Below are 15,712 nucleotides of genomic sequence, written 5' to 3' on the forward strand. Positions count from 1 at the left end.
TCTCTCTGGTATTCGAGGATGGGCACGCACAACAGAAATACCCGAGACGTTAATTGTCTTGGCATTATACAATGACATGAGGAAGACAACGCAGCACCAACTGGAAGGTCCAGTCTTTTTCTGTCTTCAAAGAACCGCAGGAAGTGAAACGACGCATTGTCTTTTGTGGGTTTTTTTTTTCTTCAATGAAGAGCGTTCCACAGTGGGCGTGGCTCTGCGGTCACTGACTCACATACTGACCTCTGATTGGCTGTCAGCCGAATGGTCACGCTGCGGTCAACCAGTAACCTCGATCGTAACCTCTCGAAGCCCCGCCCCTCGCAAACACTGCAACAAGTGCATTAATGATGCTCGGCCAGCTCAATCCTCCAAGAAAAGACCTCCTTTAGCTGGAATCAGCGGCGAAATTATGAGCTTTTACTTGAGAGACGTCAGGAGATAGCGGAGGAATCAGTTTTTATTTTTTACTACCTCCCGGTTTTGCCGGTCGATGAAAGCGAAATTGAAATCAGCGGAGCTTGCGCAATTTTAAGAAGTTTATCAGTGAGCTTCGGGGAGCTAGCTCAGGTTGCTAGCGCAAGTGTGTTTAAGAAGTCAGCCAGCCATTTGTCTTCAATATGTCGCGGGGTAACTAGTTAGTTTTTTGTTTTGTTTGTTTGTGCCCGACATGTTTGTGCGAGAGGACGAGGAGTGCGAGGCAGCGGGACCCCAGAGAAAGCCGGGACTACTTCACCATGGCTGAACAACACAAACAGCTGCTCTGTTGATGTGAGGAAGAAAAAGACTCAGGACTATGAGCAGGGTGAGCGAAAAGTTTATATTCTAGTGACTGCTAACTAGTTTAATTCACAGATAAACACGTGTGATATAATAATAATAATTGCTTTTAAATTATTCATAATAAGCACCTTACAGTTGCTTTGATTCTTGTGTTCGTGGTTGAAATGGGACCAGAGGGGGTTATTGTAGTGCATTACAGCCGTGGTTGTTATAGTGATGTGGGAGATGCCAGGCCGTGCTGGGAGTTGTTGAGGGAGGGGTAAGAGGGGAGGAGGGGGTTGCACCAGCTACAAAGAGCTTTATGGCCAAAGAAAGTTAATTAATGCAGAAATAAATAAGCAGTTTGGCCCCGAGTTCATTATGAGCTTAGAAAAAGTACTCAGTGTAATCCCCTTTCATTGCTCCTTGTATTCAGATTCCACTTCATTCTTAGCATGTACTAACTTAGATACACCTCTTGCAGGGGTCTTGCAGTCATCTCTGCAGTTCAGTCACAATTAATTAACTTGTTCTTGGCTCCCAGATGGATTTTTATACTAGAGCTCAACTGTGGTAGATCAAAGGGTAATCTCTGCTTTATAGAGGGATATAAAATATTTTTATTTTTTTTACAACAGGGCTAAACAACTACAATATACTTTTACACTAGGCTACTCTCTAGTTCATACACAGTTGTAATTCTGTCTAATGAGGGCTGTGTGTCTGTAACTTTATGAAGTCCATAAAACAAACTTTAACCAGCCCTTTTCAGTGGTGTGACTTGGTCAAAAGGGTAATTTGTCTCAGGGAAATGATGTGTTCATTGTTGAAGAAATGACTATCAACCACTTCAGAGCTCACGTTCAATTGTCTCAGATCCCTATAATAATATTAGAGGGTTTTAACTGTTGAGAGGTTTTCTGTTCTTGTGGTTTTTGAATGTTGATGGAGCAGCCTTTTGGTTATTGTTGCACCGCTGTCAGGATACACTTTTGAATGCTGACGAGGCTCAGTGGTGTTTTGTCCTCTCTAAGCCTTTTGCACTGTGTGGTATTAGATTTCTGTCTGACTGTCTCTATGACAGTCCACAGCAGATCAGGTGAGTAAGTGGCTGCCTGTGTCAGGGTGGTGACACTCCCTGGTTTGGCCTGTACCTGTACTTCCCACGCTCTATAGAAAGGGGCGTGGTGTCTCCCAATCTCCTTCTCCATGCCAGATGAAAAAATGAGGAACTAGGTCATGGCCAAATATGAGACTTTAACCAGGAAATCGAACCAGTAGCATGTGTGCTCATCCGATCCTGATGGGACATGTTGTCTGTTTCAAAATACTGAGATCACAAAGGAGGTGACATATTTCTTATGAATAGTGTTTGTGGAATTTTAGTCTGTACCTCCATAAAGGGCCGTTGTGTAACAATTAGGAGGATCTGTTGGCAGAAATTAAATTTAATATTCACAGATGTGGTTTCATTAGTGTATAAAGAAAATAAGATTCATATTTATTACTTCAGAATGAGAGGGACTAGGTCCTCTTCTGAGGAATCAACCGTGTTGTACTGTCATGTTTCTACAGAAGCCAAACCAAACACTGGCTCTAGATAGGGGTTGTTGTTTTTTTTCTTGCATTTTTCTTAAGTTTCACCCCCCGCAGTGAAGCCCTAGTGGGCTGTTTACAAGCTTTGGGTGTCACTCTCAAGTCAGTGCTGAATAGCCTGATTAGGCTATCATGTGTAGATGAAACCAGTCCTATACACAGACTGGTAAAGCTCCACTAATCAGATTATTACTTGGCTGGATAAGGAATAGGATAAACACACTCAAACATACACACTCCCACTCCCACACACTTGTCCCTCCCAAAGTAGAAGATTTCCGTCAGTTTTCTTGCTGACAATAATTTTTTTCTTGGAAACAGGCTGTAAGTTCAGCTAACAAGCATCAAGGCTTAAGATTTTAATATGAATTCCAGATATTTAATACTGAATGTTGTCAAGTGTTTCTTAATCTTGCCAGATACTTATAAATCCACAAACATGAAGTCATTTACCTGAAAGACAACATACAGTGAACCTTTTCTCTCGTACTGGACATATGCTCAGCTTAAGTTTCACAGAACCCTTGTTACGCACACTGATTTAGCTCATCAGCCAATCTGTTCCTTAAACCATTACATCTGAGAAGTGCGTCTACCTCACAGCTTTCATTCATCGAGACAAAAAGACAACCAGTAAAGTGACAGCTTACAAAGGAATGGCGGTGTTGCTCCAGGGTGGTTGTGTCTGTCTCGGAGTTAAGCTAGAGAATGGAAAATGACAGAAAAGCTTACTTTCCCCTGATACTCCCTGTCTGCTGGTCTTTTAATTTAATGCTCAGTTCATTTTGGCCTAATGAGATTTATCCTAGCCTCAGGCAGGACATACCTCTGCAGAGGTGAACTATGGGTAGGGGGTCACTTATCACTATGCATTTATGACTCCTTGCATAACCGCCTGGGTTTTCTAGCCAAACAGGAAGGGAGTCAATGATTTAAAAGCCTTCCTCCCTGCTCAGCACTGTGCAAGCGTGCGTGTATGTACACACACATGCACATGGGCTCGGTGCACCATGAGAAAGGATGCTCTAACTAATTGTGCGTGTGTTTTTGGAGTGCATGCTTGAAGCCCTTGTATACATGTTTATGAATCTGGGTGCGTGTTCATCTTCGTCTCTGGGAGTCTAATCTGAGACTGGCTCCAGCTGGCTGCCATGTGTGGGGGGGGGACTCCTCCCTGAGCTCTTAATTAAGTCTGGACCGGGGCCCCAGAGTGCCACTCCCATCCACAGTTAAGCAGGAGGAAGCCGGAGAGCAACAGTGATCGTGGTGCAGGCAGAGCAAAGATGATATAGGAAAGTTCACCATAGTAAAAGTGATCTGCATTCACAGACAGTAGGCATGATAATAACAGTTACGTAAGTACTATTTGCCTGAATCCTGCAATATGCATAGCTGTAGACATGGATGTAGTAGATGCTTTTTTTGCTTTTATATATTTTATTTACATAACTTATCTTTCTGTCATTGTCATAAAGGGAAAAGGAAATGTGCTAGAACTAAAATAATTTAAACTTTTTATCTTGACTTTTGAGTTGAATTAACAAAATGCATCATTTTGCCTTTCCATATAACATATTCCTCTACTATGTATGTATTTTGGACAGTATAAAGATGCAGTGCTTTAAGGAAAAGCAGTACGGTATATTTGATCTCTCTCTTGAAAAGCAGTTTGTCATAATAACCAACTGCAGTCGTCAGTGTTAAATTTGTTTTCTAAATTTGGTCATTATGGATTAACATTTCAATAGTGAAACAAGTGTGTCTACTATACACATCAAAGTTAACATTGTCATGATGCATTCAGTCTAAAAATACTCATAAAGCTCATAAAGCCATCACCAGTTTTAAAGGACATGGTGAAAAGTCACAGAAACTAACATGCTGTGGAGTTATTTAAATCATAAGCAGATAAAGTGTTTATGTTTTCGGTCTGTGTTGTCTTTTTGTGAAATCACCACCTGCACCAGCTTGGTTCTGACTAACGGCACTGCCAAGTATTAGTAGACACCAACTGGCCTGTGACAGTTGGCGCCAGGTTTAGGGAGAATGCAGAAAGGTGTTGAGGGATAGCGCAGTTTGTAGAGTGGCTGATAGCAAGAGGTGAGCATTCAAAACAAAAACAAGCCCCTCGAGCTGTAGAAATTCCTCTCCTATCTGCTATCTTTCTGCTTGAAAAATAGATGGAATAATTGATCCCGTCTATTTTTCCAGTTGCTACTCAACGTGATTCTTCAGTGGCCAGAGGAGGAGGAGGAAAGTACAAGAAGACAATTCAGCATAGCTTTGAAAGCAGCACATTGTTCACGAGGGGTGTTTACTGTCTGTCAGCAGCGGTGCTTGGCAGCGGTGGCTCTGTGTTTACATAAGTGTTTGGTGTGATGGAGCGAGCTGGTTGAAGTGACAGCAGATTCCACAGTGAGTTTGACTGAGAAAGCCCATCTGCTGCTAGTCATGTGGATGGGAGGTATGGGAGCGTTCCAGGATCCCTGCAACTCCCCGCATGTGTACATAGCAGTCAGAGGAAGCAACACTGCCATCGAAGCTTAAAAAAATGCCTTCAGTTTGTGTTAGGACGGATTGATGCTGACAAAATCCCTTTAATTTAATCCCTGAATAATAATAATAATAATAACAATATACTCTGGGTGACTGTTTGTGTTGTTAAGAGACATTCTTGTGTAAAACAATCAGCAGTAATGTGGATACACTTTATTTTAACACCCCTTTTTAGCATTTATAAGCAGTATATAAACACATAATTAATGGTTTATAACCCACTGCGATGTGAATGAAATTCCTTCCTGGGAAGCATCCATAACTGGTTGCTGGTATATAAACAGATAATGAATGACAGTGTAGTGTAACATAATTATAATTAAATGTAATTGGAGTTATGTTTTCTGAAAATACTGTACAATAATTTACATATTTAATGTAAACACACACATTATATCTGTGTTTAACAACATTGTAGTGTGTTGTAAACAGTTTATCATATGTTTATATTCTGCTTCTAAATGATAAAGAGGGGGATTAAAGTAAAGTGTTAGCGTGACTACAGTGATAATCCATAAAGTTGTTCCATATAACTGTAATTATGTCGATATCCTAATAACTAAAATCTGAGATGATGTCTGGTCTCACATCATAATAATATTACAGCCACATATATCATCACAGTATGTATGACATACAGACAGATTGGTCGTATTTAGTGAACTATATAAAATGGCAGACTAGCTGAACTGTTTGTACTCTCACAGGTGAACTAGCAGGCAAATGTTGTTTTAGAGACGTGAATTCTTTGTAGGTCTAGAAAAAGTGTGGAAAAGTAGTCTCTATATTTATAGTAAAAATCTTGTTATCTAATTTTTATTTTAGAGTATTTGTTAGTCAGTTGCCAGCTACAGAGGGACTATGATGTGTCATTATGTAACCTTTTAGTCAAAACTGTTCATCCAGTTGTAAAAGAGACGTGGAGAAAGTGTGACATTTTGAAACAGACTCGAGGCCTTTTTCATGGAGACATCACAAGACATGTCACAGTAGGAAAAGCACATGTGTAAATAACAAAATTAATGATGGCTGAATTCCATTTAGCTGCAGCAGTTCCAGAGTCCTGGTATTGTTCATGCTGGCTCACTGGGACACTTGACTAAAACAGAGCAGAATTGTTGTTTGTAACACCTGTTCTTTACCTACTGGGTGTCTTATGAAAAGGGCCTTTTGGTACAGTGAGGTGTGTGTGTGTGTGTGTGTGTGTGTGTGTGTGTGTGTGTGTGTGTGTGTGTGTGTGTGTGTGTGTGTGTGTGTGTGTGTGTGTGTGTGTGTGTGTGTGTAGTGTTAGGATAAAGAGTTGAACTGTGTCACCGATTTGAAGACCACACAACCCTCCTCCTCACCATCACCTCATCTACGTAATCTGGAGAAAACTGGGCAATTTATTACATTAATCACAATGGATTAGCAAGTTTCATTGCTTAGTCACGCTCACAAAGCCCCACTTCAAAGGCTCACTGCTATGAATCTCACACACACACACACACACACACACACACACACACACACACACACACACACACTACTCGCATAAAGCTGAACTTAGCACAACACCACCCTAACCTGGGCCTCAGCTCTCCTTGGACGTTGAAATACAGCACCAAGGACAAATGCATGTAGTGTTCTCCGTGCAAGATGGCCTACTCCTTTGGACCCTGCACACTGAGGGATATTTGTCTTTCTGTTTATTTGTGTCTCTTCCTTTAATTCTTTATTCTTCCTCTCTTACATGCAAACACAGATGACACAATACTGTAAATACACAGTAGTTCATTTGATGCTTTCAACCCTTTGAGCGTCGTTTATATAAATGAGTTCTTTTTTGTTTTATTCAGTTTATTTATTTTCTCTCTCTAGTTATCTGAAGTTGTCTGACCTGATTTGATCTAATCAGCAAATTTAATCTCTCCATAGCAACCTTTTGAATATTACCATTCATTCCTCTATAAAGCAACATGCAAAAATCACTAAAATTAATGTCTGTTTGGTTTTGCAGGCAGACCAGAAGGACAGGGTCTTGTCCACAAGCGAAGACCCTCTCCCGTGCCTCCACAACTCTAAAGCTGACCCACTGATCCGAAGCCGACCCCTCAGTGATATTTACCCATTCCACAGTCATGCTGACAGAAGTGCAGTGCCATATCTGCTGTCTGGGTGTGGCGCCCAAGTACAGCCGGTGACTGCAGGTCCTGAGGAAAACAGATTGAATGGCATCAACTCTTCCGCCTGGACCAACCCTGTTATAGGTCAACCTGACGGAAAGACTTACTCCTCGAGAATTATGAAGCTTTTTTCTAACTCGAGGAAGGGCCCTGTCCCTGCTCACAGTCCGAACTCTGACAGTTCCACCTCAACCCACAGCAGCGGCAGCGAGGGCAACAGTGGCCCCCAGTCCTGGTCAGGAATTGGTGTTGTGGACTCTTTCAAAAAGCTCCGCTCCTCTGTGCTGCAGGGTATACAGAGTAGAGGGGCAATCAACAATGATGGAGAGCACGTCCCCTCATCAAATCAGGAAATTGCTAATGGCACAGTTGTGTCCAACACAAACCCTGGTCCAGATGATGCAACGAATGATTTAAAGCTCACAGAAGGATACAGTGTGTCTAATGGAATTTTTACTGATCAAAAGTTAGCTGTAATGAGCCAATGTGGATCAGATATAGAGGACTATGATGATGAGGACAATGACGTTGGAGATGGTCTCACGCGCAACACACGATTCTCAAGGAGTATCAGGAGAGCGTACGGAGCAGGGCGCATCTCTTTACTTGACACAGGGAACGGGAGACTAGAAGGAACCAGCACAAATGAAGCTGCAGGCACTCAGAAACCAGATCAGAGAACTATGGCAGACATCCAAACAGAGAAAATAAATGAGAACACAAATGTGAAGGTGCTGAGCAGACTGAGCAAAAGCGCAGAAAATCTTCATATATTTAAGGCACCGTTCAGACGCAAAGCCCCAGTTCCTGCTCGTCCTTCGCTTCAGGAAGAGCCCCAGAGTACTAGCGTGTCAAACAGGACACCAAACATCCAGAGGACAGCCAGCGCCTCCTCAGTGGACCTCCGGGGCAACGCTGTTAGCCGCAGGAAGAGCCCCGTGAAGACCAAAGGGCCGATGCTAAAGCTAGTAGGCAGCGTGACTGACTTGACTGTCCGACGTAGGCAAAGTCCCTCTCCCACCCCCACCTCTCCATCTCTCATGTCACCCCTGACTCGTCTCCATGACGACTACTCCCGCCGCGTGCCTTGCCTAACAACCGGTGAGCGACAGCGCCGGCCCTCGCCCGTCAGAGCCCGGGTCCTGTCTGTCGGACACACCCCTCTGGTTCATCCACAGCCTGAATGTGATGTCGGCCCACAGCAGCACCAGGTCCTTATCAGCCCGGTTTGTGTGGAGCAGACTTCACCTGCTGTCTCTGCTCATCATGAATCGCTGACTGTAGCCACAACAGGTGCGACAGAATGCGATACATCTCCACTCAGCCAAAAAGAGCCTTCACAACAACAAGAACAGACTGAGATCAACATGCTACCAAATGAGGTAACTTGGAAAATCACGTGCATAAAGCTCACAGGGGTCTGATGGGAAGGGATTAAATTGTCTTGTTTCTGATTGCAGGAAGATTCAGATATTTGCACGTAAAACAATAATGATGACATCAAGCTGAGTTTTTATCTTCAACTGGTTTGTTTGCATAAAAAGCTTTCCACCGCTTATCATTGACTTAGTAACATGGGATTGGAAATCATTAGATTACAGGCTTTCTAAATAGTTTCAAAGAGGAAGGAAGTACTGGAAGACAGTGGAAATAATCTAGAACAGCATTATCGTTAAAAGGTGCCGATCTTCCAGTTGAATGCCATTGACCTTTGTCCTAGGAAATTAAGCATCACACCTCCGAGAAGTGATTTTATGAAGTGATCTTTGAATCTGGCATGATTCAAACCCACTGTGATAAGTTCTCCTGTCAGCGTATTACTCGTCAGTACGGAGTTCATACAGTATGCTAAAAAAAAAATGCTGTGTGTGTGTGTGTGTCCAAAGTCCCGTTCAGTGCCAAATAAATAATGGCATAGGCGTAACCGTTCATCACGGTCCTTTTCCTGTCAGTTGTGTTTGATATACTGACTTCTGCTCGAGCAAGGTCACATGCTGAAGCCAGCTGTTCTGTGCTACCAGGCACTCTGAAGGAGCGGACACAGTTAATGATTAGGCTTTGTTTATGATTAGTGGCCTTTGCGCAAAAACAGCTCCATAGTCCTGTTGGTGTGGGAGGAGAAGGCAGCTGATTGAGTACGTCCCCCACCTCACGTCTCCCCCTTCTCTGTCGCTGTAGCCCAGTGGATCAAAGTCCAGCACCATGGACGCCGGGTCTGGGACAGTTAGCAGCACCATCAGGTAGACAGGGCCATAAACACAGTTATAATGCAGTTTGTTTTTGTCTTAAGAGTAGGATTTTGGTTTTGAAGATGAACCGGAAGAATCAGATTTGTTTACTTTAGAAATCAAGTGGCTTTTACTGGCCTTAAAAAAAAAAAAAAAGGAGAGAGACTCGGCCTTGGGGGCACATGCCGGTCTATGTTTGTGTGTGTTTCACAATGGTGTTAGTTCACTGTGTGCCTTTCCAGTGTATATGCCGGGGACAGGACCCAGACCGAGAAAACCAAGAGGTGAGATTTGATATGGCTGGCTGACTAAGAGACTTAGGACAACAATTTCCAAATGAATAACCGTCAATATTTGACCGTTGAGTATACAATAGCTGCTGACATGCAATATGATAACATTTAATTGTGGAATATTTGTGCAATTTCTGTTGCAGTTCTTGTTTGAACTTGATAAGCATAAGGGTTTATTGTGTTCAAAATGTGGAGCCTATCAGTGTGAACTTGAATACTTTCACATGATAATCAATTTTCTCACGAGAATCCTGATAAAGTTCATTGAAATAGTTTCACACTGATTCTTGTGGTTCTGCCTTGACATCCAACCAAGACAGTTGCTTCTAGTTGGAGCTTTTTATGACTTGCAGTACCATTTTGCTCTGTTTCTGATTAACAGATGTTATCCCCAGCAGACGTTATGTTCTTAATTTCTGTACATTGCAGGTCATTGAACAGGGGAAAGTCAATATCATCGTTCTTATTGAGTTTTTAACTTTTTACTTTGATCCCTAGGTGACGCCAGACCAACAAGGATCAGAAACACTTCTCCAAACGGAAGACGTCTCTCCAACCGCCAGCAGGACCCCTCCTATCTCTCCAACATGCCTCTCGGAGTCACCCACATCGCCCGCAGACGCAGCCACGGCTTCCACGGAAACGTCCTCCATCAAGTCCAGACGAAGGAGTGGCCGCCCAAGACCGCGTCCCATCTCTGACTACGGGCAACTCATTTCCAGGAAGCACTCCATTCCCGAGGAAGTGGCAGAACTGCGTGCTGAGGAAAGGACAGCAAATGCATCATTGCATAAAGACTCCAGTGGCGATGACGCGTGTGGGAATGAAGGGAGCCCCGAGAGCATGAACGGAGACACTCAGGGCAGGAAGCTGCGGCCAATCTCTGTGATAGGAGTTGTGGATCTGTTCTCTCCTGATGCTGAAGAGAAGGATGACCGCCTTCCTTCTGTAAGCCTACACAGTTAAAGTTTAGACCTACTAGAAGAGTTTATAAAAAAAGTGAAAAGGCTAGTTGAATTCCCAGCTCCTCCATATAAACTGGAAACATCTTTCAGTCAAGTGTTGAATTAAGGTTGATTTCAGGCTGATGAGGAAATCCAAATAGTTTGTGGTGAGGAGGAAAATGGGGAAAGATGCAAAGTAGTCCTTTAAAAATATTTTCCTGCTTTTTAAAGCTTAAACTATATGCTGATAAATTCTGATCTTAAAAAAACTACTGTACTTTTTGTTGCATCTCTCTGCCTCCTTTCCTGTTCTCTCTTACTACTGTACTACAGGCTTGAAATACCCCCAAAAAGGGCAAGAAGTCAAAAATAATTTTTTATTTATAAGTGTAATCTGTCAAGAAGTGTGCAGGCTTTATTTCTCAGGTAGGTGGTGAAAGCCAGAGAAAGTGAGCTCTTCCTAAATCCCAGGATCTGTTTTCTTCTCCTCTCTGCAGCCTCTGTCGCGACCGCCCATCCCCTCCCACCAGGTGCCTCCCTACAGAGGAGTGTCAGCCAGGTTTCGCCCCTCTGCCCTCTCCCAGAGCACCCCCATCGGACTGGATCGCGTTGGACGGCGTAAGCTCCACAGAGTGCTCAGCGGTGAGAACTTTGGTTGTTGCGGAGCTCATATTTTAAGTCTGTGGGAAAGTTGACTCTGGGAATGTCAATAAGTGTGTTGGAGGAAAACGTTGGTGTGGAGCCAGGTGTGGGTGTGCCTGCATCTGTGGCTTGTTTACTGGATTGTTTTAAATCTTGACAGAAGGTTTTCAGCTCGATAAATATGTTGCAGATGGTATGTCTGAGTGCTCGGCGACACTTGATGACAGCGTCAGCGAGGAAGAGGAGGGCAGCTTTGATGAGCTCGCTGATGTCACGCCCTACCTCCAACCAGGGGTGGAGCTCTCTGTGCTCAATGAGGTGAGGAGGAAAACTCGTCACGTTGCAACACTCACAAATATCCTCTATCTCCAAGAATGTGTATCGAATTTATGATGTAACATTTATCTTGTCATAAGCACAACTCGTGAATAGCCAAGTGAAAATGTTTTCTGTGTGTGTATTCAAGATGTTTGGCGGCAGTTTAACAGAACAGACAACCACTGCAGTGTCCATAAGTCTAGATATAATCTTACATGTTAGACACAGGCTTAAGCTGCATGTAATTGTATCTTTATCTTATCTGTGTGTGTATGCTACTCAGTGGATAAACTGTGGCCACACGGTGTATGCTGAGTCTCTCTGGGACCATGTGACCATGGAGGAGCAGGAGCTGGCTTTCAAAGCTGGGGATGTTATCCGTGTCCTGGATGCCTCGAATAACGACTGGTGGTGGGGCAGGGGGCCTGACAGGGAGGCCTGGTTCCCCTCCAGCTTTGTGAGGGTAAGTGGACTTCCTGACCTACGTGTCTGAGGCATGTTTGCTCTCCAGCAGCACAGAAAAGACTTGTAACCTGGCTTAGCTCCAAACGGACCTCAGTAGCCCTCTTAACAGTGTGTGTGTGTGTGTGGAAGGGTTCAAACCTCAGAGGTTCAACTGGTTTCTGTGGTGACCAGAGCTGATTGACAGTTGAGTCTTAATTAGGCACACTGCGGTAACCATGGTGAGGTTATTTGATTGGCAGATGGGCGTCTGCTGTGTAATTGCTTGTAGCTGAATCAATGTTGCTGAACAGGAGCTGGTTAAACCTGTGCGTGTTGTTACCATAGTGATGTAGAGTCTTTCATAGTTTAAATTGTTATCGTTCTCCTTTTTGTAATTGTTTGTTTCGTGTGTGAGCTGGAAATTTTATTTAATGTCATTAAATCACAAAAATGTGTCCAGGATCATATTTTGTTTGCTTTTGTTTGAAATTGGGGGGAAAATAAATAATTGGGATAAATATGTTTTGGAAATCCTTGGCTTTCATCAAAGAGACTTTATGATTTGAAGGCTGCTCAGGAGTTCCCATAGTGTGTGTGATGGACGTGTTTCAGGTGCGAGTGAACCAGGAGGACTCGAGTGCAGAAAGTGTGGAGAGCGTGGCGGACCAGGAAGATCCAACTCCCAGGGACACGCACAGCTCTCAGCACAAGGAGCAGATGAGAACCAATGTTGTTCAGGAGATCATGAATACTGAACGCATCTACATCAAGCACCTAAAAGACATCTGTGAGGTACAGGCCTCCATATATAAGCCTTCTGTCATATTCATCCTATTCTTATTCATATTCATTTATTCTTTTAAGCAGTCCTATGTTCTAAAGACTGTCAACTTTTTATAATAAAGTATTTAGAATGAGCTATATTTGTGTTTCAGAAATGATCTAACCATCTAGCACCTCCTGTTGGTCAATATTTGAATTATTTTTATACCTTCTGTCAGTGTAGTCAGCATGTTGTTTTTGTTTGTTTTGTTAACTTTATCCAGGGTTACATCCGTCAGTGCCGTAAACACCCAGACATGTTCACTGAGCTGCAGTTGAAGACCATCTTCAGCAACATAGAGGACCTCTACAGGTTTCAGAGGCAGTTTCTCAGAGACCTGGAGAAGAAGTACAACAAAGACCAACCACATCTCAGTGAAATAGGCTCCTGTTTTCTCTTGCAGGTAGTTGCTACACTCAAAAAACATTTCCCCAAGTCACTTTGTAACTCATTATTTACTTCAGTAGCCCTAAAAATGTTTTTTGTTTTTATTCCTAAGGGAGAGGGCTTCTCTATCTACTCGGACTACTGTAATACTCATCCAGCCGCCTGCGCTGAGTTGCAGCGTCTCATGAAGTTGGGCAAATATAAGCATTTCTTTGAGGCCTGCCGGCTCCTCCAGCAGATGATCAACATTTCCATTGCGGGTTTCTTGCTCACACCCGTCCAGAAGATCTGTAAATATCCCCTACAGCTGGGAGAGCTGCTAAAGTACACCCCGAAAGACCACAGGTACTCCTCTGGAAATTCATAACTTCACTACTGCAACCCTGCACTAACATATATTTAAAATAGTATACAATATATGGTCCTTAAGCTGTCACTTACAGTGTCACTACGGGAGTCAACAATGCTTGTTGTTATGGATACATTAAACTACAACAACCAAATATTTGGCCAGTTAATCTCATAATGAAGATAGTTTGACTTGATGAGGCTGTTGTCTCTGTAGAATTACTTTACGTTTGGCTTTACAATGAAAGCTATAAGTCATTAGCTACAAAGACACTCTAACATTAACCAATTCAATAACCAACAATGGTTCATTCATTAATAAGCTCATCTGCAGTTACAGCAATCTGTATAATGTTCAGAAACATTTTACCTGAAGGAAAGAATTCCTGGTGGTTCCAGAGGTTTGATAACTTACTTTTCCCTGATTGAGATTGAAGCAGTGTGTTACTGTAAATGGAAATGTCCTTTCTATCATTTTAATGTCTAAGGTGGACCGTATGCTCATTGTTCCTTTGCTGATTTATTGCAGTGACTACAGCGGAGTGAGCAAAGCATATGAGGCTATGAAGAATGTGGCCAGTCTGATTAATGAGAGGAAGAGACGGCTGGAGAGTGTCGACACCATCGCTCACTGGCAGGTGGCAATTCTACACTGGGAGGTGATGATGACAATATTCTTCCATTTTTTACTCTTGTTATTAATTCAAAGTAGCCTTTGTGTTTTGCCAACCTTGGGTTAGAGATGATTCAATATATTGTATAAATCTTCTGACTCTGTATCTATGTAATCATGCTGCAGGGATCTGATGTGCTGGAGCGCAGTTCAGAGCTGATCCACTCTGGTGAGCTGACTCGAATCGTCCGACAAGGTAAAATGCAACAGCGCAGCTTCTTCCTGTTTGACCACCAGTTGGTCTTCTGTAAAAAAGACGTCCTGCGCAGAGACCTGCTCCACTACCGTGGACGGCTGGATATGGACCAGACCGAGGTGCTGGATGTGCCCGACGGGCGGGACCTAGACCTGGGCCTGACCCTGAGGAATGCTCTGCGCCTGCGCAACGCCTCCACTCTGGAGTTTGTGTGCGTGCTGTGCTGCAGGAAGGCCCAGGACAAGCAGAGGTGGCTAGAGGCCTTTGCCAAGGAGAGATACAGAGTCAAGGAAGACCAAGAGATGGGTGAGTTGTGCTGAATTCCTTTCATTCATGATGCACAACAGCTGCTGTGGGTAGATGTAAGAAAAAAAAGGTGTTAACAGAGTGAAAAGATTGTTTGAAGAAGGGAGTGGTCGGAAATATTTAGAGCTGAAGGTGTATTTGTGTCTGTTTCTTGGCAGGAATGGAGATCAGTGAAGAGCAAAGAAAACAGGCCATTGTTAATGCCAGAAGAGCCAAACAGGGGAAGAACAAAAGTAAGAAAATATTTTGCTTCATACTGTTTAGTCACTTTTATAAAACGTTTCATTTGTAATTTTGTGTTTTTGTTTATTTTTTCCATGTTCTTCTTTTAGTCATTGGTTACTCTGGTTCTGTCCCACCGCACCACCAAAACCTTCATCCACTTCACCAGCGTCACATCACCATCCCAACCAGCGTGCCTCAGCAGCAGGTCTTTTCACTGGCCGAACCCCCAAAGCGAAAGCCTTATCACCTGTTGTACAGCATCACCCGCAACGCCTTTTTCAAGAAATGAGGCTTTGCTCCCTCATCTTTTTTTTCCCCCTCTCTGTGCATGTTCAGAGCACGCCCAAACCGTCCTAAAGACTCAAAGAACACTTTATTTTATTTTTTCCTGTGAATGTACTGTCAAATTCTGTTTTTGTGCCTCATGTGTCTCAATGTGTCTGTTTTTGTTGCATGTTGAAGTTCAGTGCCTACGATCTTGGAAAGGGGGGCACAATTTAAGTGTTAAAATAGTGACTCTGTCCATTTTGTTGGTGTTAAAGATGCTGCTCACTCAAGAGACTCCCCACCCCTTTGTCTTATTAATTCCAGCGGAAAGATTTATTTTTTTTTTAATGTTGATTATGACAACAATGTATATTCTGCTTTTACGTTGACAAACATGGTTTTAGTTATTTCACAAAGGCTGGACCCTTTTTTGCTGCGATTCTGTCAACTCTGAGCACAAAACAGCCAGAGGATAAATGAACTGACACATTCACCTTCCCTGTTAACACTGTAAATAAAACTCTTGTACAAACATACCTAAT

The 15,712-nt window shown here is 43.1% G+C and overlaps 1 protein-coding gene across 2 annotated transcripts; it reads left to right on the top strand.

Annotated features, from left to right (window-relative positions):
- The first annotated feature begins 308 nt into the window (after positions 1-308).
- spata13 (spermatogenesis associated 13) lies at positions 309-15,706 on the top strand. Of its 2 annotated transcripts, XM_051410502.1 has the most exons (13): positions 309-802; positions 6,911-8,458; positions 10,096-10,545; positions 11,039-11,183; positions 11,374-11,501; positions 11,785-11,964; positions 12,558-12,737; positions 12,992-13,171; positions 13,268-13,500; positions 14,033-14,162; positions 14,303-14,678; positions 14,837-14,911; positions 15,011-15,706. In XM_051410502.1, exons 1-13 carry the CDS (start codon positions 794-796, stop codon positions 15,190-15,192), a joined length of 3,816 nt encoding a protein of 1,271 aa, XP_051266462.1. In that variant the 5' UTR covers positions 309-793; the 3' UTR covers positions 15,193-15,706. The 2 variants fall into 2 exon arrangements, with proteins under 2 accessions (XP_051266462.1, XP_051266464.1); XM_051410504.1 differs by lacking the exons at positions 309-802; positions 6,911-8,458 and adding an exon at positions 9,258-9,588.
- Positions 15,707-15,712: the final 6 nt, after the last annotated feature.

Source organism: Dicentrarchus labrax, unplaced genomic scaffold (genome assembly GCF_905237075.1).
Source record: "Dicentrarchus labrax unplaced genomic scaffold, dlabrax2021, whole genome shotgun sequence".
In the NCBI taxonomy this organism is placed as follows: Eukaryota; Metazoa; Chordata; class Actinopteri; family Moronidae; genus Dicentrarchus; species Dicentrarchus labrax.